Genomic DNA, 2,940 nt, shown 5'->3' on the forward strand with positions numbered 1-2,940 from the left:
AGCGGGGGGGAGCCGGTGCTCGGCGGCTTCGGGGAGCGGGAGGGCCGCGGGGCTGGAGGCAGAGGACAGGGCTGGAGCCAGGACGTCGCGGTTCACAGCTGGCCGGGGACACTGGTGGTGTCACACATGCTCACAAACGGGCGTGTGACCGAGCCGGCACGGAGCGTGTGGCTCCATCAGCCTGGACTGCGCCCGTCCCGTTCCGCTGTCCCTGCACACGCACCGCGTCGTGGTGAGAATGGCACTGCACGGCCCCCAGCTCATTGCCCTTGTTCAGTTGGTGTCCCCACACGTTACCAGTGATTCAAATTCTCTTTTGAAGGCTGAGTGAGGTACAGTGTAATCGCGGCTTTTCAGTGACGTTAATCTGTGTATCATCTGAGTCTGTTAGGAACCTTAATTTATTTTAAAGACGTCCCTTTGGTATCCAGTCATTATGCAGGTAAAATTATTTGCAGTTTTGGGGTGGAAAAGAGTGGCCCAGAAGTAATAAAGGTCAAAAGTACAAGTACATGTGATGACCTGAGGTCTTTGCTCCGCAGTATGTAGCACTTCACACTTCCCTGTGCAATTGAATCTTTCTAAATACCACCTTAGAGCATCAAGGTAGGTATCTAGATAGTAAGGAGAAAAAGTAGGATCATCTTGAAAAGCTTGGGTTGTCGCCATACAGGAAGTTGGTGGCAGCCAGAATCTATTTCTCCAGCATGTCACTGAACTGAGCAGCTCTTGTGTTTTCCTGCAGTGTCCTGCCTGTTTCTCTCTGAACAAATGGGACCGTTTCCCTTAGCTCCTTTCCCTGCGTTCTGCTCAGTCCCAGGGAATCTCTGTGCTCAGGAGGGTGGGGATTCTGTGGAAAGGCACACACATGCATTGCAGGGCAAGCTGTAACTCCATGAGCACAAAGGAGCTGAATTAAGGCTATAAAATGTCAGCAAGTTTCAACAAGAGATAAAGCTTTTAGCTTTGCCTGGCAACATGTTGTTCTTTTCTGTTCTTCCCTTTGTTATTTTGGACGTTTGAGGCCTCCCTACATCTAATGAGGCAAAACAGTTCAAATTCTATATTATGTTGTGGTTTTCCTCTTGGACTTGAGTATTTCTCCAGCACACATGCCATATATCACCTAACAGGTGACTCAAAAGGAGGAGGTACCATGCATGTGATTTAAATGGTGTTAAGTGCAAAAGAATTCATCTAGAACATTTGTACCTGAAACAAATAAATAGGTGGTGAGTGCCCATGCAGGAACGTGCATGGCAGAGCTGGGGGCAAATCAGTTCTGGCTGGCTGTTGGCTCTGGGAGGTTTGGTGTCACTCATTCAGTGTGAGATTCTTAGAGTGTCAGTGTTTTAAAAACTGCAGTTTTGCCACCATGAGATCTCTCACCTCCCACCTTACAGGGTTCTAATGCAGGTGTTTTGTCTGTTTCAGTGGTCGAAGGATTAGCTCTGCTGGATTTAGGGGTCTCGCCATACTCTGGAGCTATTTTTCATGAGGTTGGTTTGCATGCTTGGTTTTAAATGTGATATTCCAGTGGCAGGGGTCTTCGTTTGACTGCTCAGGGCCTGGAGAAGGCTGGGCGCCTGTCTTGTCCCAAAGACTGCAGAGAATCCAAATTTGTGTGGTTTGTCTGAGCAATGGTTGTGCAGTGACCAGCACGAGGAAATCCAGGTAATCCCAGTGCATTCCCTGTGCAGGGGCAGACAGTGTCATATTTGTTACTGCATGAAGGAACTCTGAGACAGGGCAACTCTGTAATAAGTGAAATACTCTGTTCACATCCAGCTGTTTCTGTCAGCACAAGCTGGAGCAGGGACAGTGTCACTGGGAGTCTGATAGGATTTACTGGGTATCAGCACCTGGAAATTCTAATACTGGCACAAGCACACAGTTTATTTATTCCTCATCTTGAAAACACCTCATTCCAACAAAAGCACTTCAGCACCTGTGGGGTTTTGTGCCCTGGGGTGGTCTTACTGATACGAAGGTACACTCATACATAGTGTCACCTGGGGTGAAGCAGGTACTTGGTATCCTCTGAAAACTGGTTACTTTTCATTAAATTCTACTTCTTTAGACAGAATTTCTCCCAGACTGTGAAATATTTCTCCATGCTTATATAGACCTTCACATTATTTTTAAAGCATTTAAAAAGAAATTTATTTTCTCACAGTGAAGGCTGAATTTGCAGCATGTAAATATAGTCCTTCCAGACTAAGCTTCTGTGTGATGGGAATTATTCAAAAATGTGCTTTTCCTCGTACCTTAGAAGGGAAAAGCTCTAGGAGTAAGAGGGTGATAGGATTGTAACCCTACTGCTTTATGGTTTTAACATGCTTTCTTCTTTTTACATTATAAAAGACTCATCTAAACAACAGGGGAACCAGCTATGTAGGAAATTATTCAGAAGTACCTGCAGACAGCCTGAAAAAATAGATTTTCTAGAAAAAAAATTACTTTCTAAAGCTGGTCTTTGTATGCTTTCTATTGTAAGTCTACCACTATTGTATAGAATTGAAAAGTTGGAATAGAATACAATTTTCAGAGTTGATGGTGTCTTTTATAAAGTGCATTGAGGACTTTGCAAGGAAAAAGACCAGGAGGTGTGCTTTGATTAATCACTTTGCTCTGAAATGCCAGTGTTGGAGAAGAGGCCAAGGAAAATTACCTTTGGCAGTATCTTGTAGAACTGCTCAACTCTTGTAGTTTGTCTCATCAAATCACTGGTATTTTATCTGGACAGTAGTGATGTGGATTTCCTTTCTGCTCTCTTTCAGACCCCACTGATAATCTATCTCTTTCACTTCCTGATTGAATATGCTGAACTGGTGTTCATGGTAAGTGCTCCTGGAAAGCTTCTCCTGAAAGGTCCCATTCAGGGAAATGCTGAGTATGACTTTCTTTTCAGTCCTTCAGCTTCCCTGTATTTCAAATTCC

The 2,940-nt window shown here is 44.7% G+C and overlaps 1 protein-coding gene across 1 annotated transcript in view; it reads left to right on the forward strand.

The window, feature by feature from the left end:
- Positions 1 to 2,940, forward strand: part of PIGU (phosphatidylinositol glycan anchor biosynthesis class U) — a 39,320-nt gene that overhangs the window by 20,104 nt on the left and 16,276 nt on the right. Inside the window, exons 2-3 of the mRNA XM_017746939.1 lie at positions 1,381 to 1,499; positions 2,781 to 2,840. Of these exons, the coding sequence (XP_017602428.1) occupies positions 1,381 to 1,499; positions 2,781 to 2,840 (179 nt within the window). The remainder of the gene's footprint in view (positions 1 to 1,380; positions 1,500 to 2,780; positions 2,841 to 2,940) is intronic.

Source organism: Corvus brachyrhynchos, unplaced genomic scaffold (assembly GCF_000691975.1).
Source record: "Corvus brachyrhynchos isolate BGI_N302 unplaced genomic scaffold, ASM69197v1 scaffold661, whole genome shotgun sequence".
NCBI lineage: Eukaryota > Metazoa > Chordata > Aves > Passeriformes > Corvidae > Corvus > Corvus brachyrhynchos.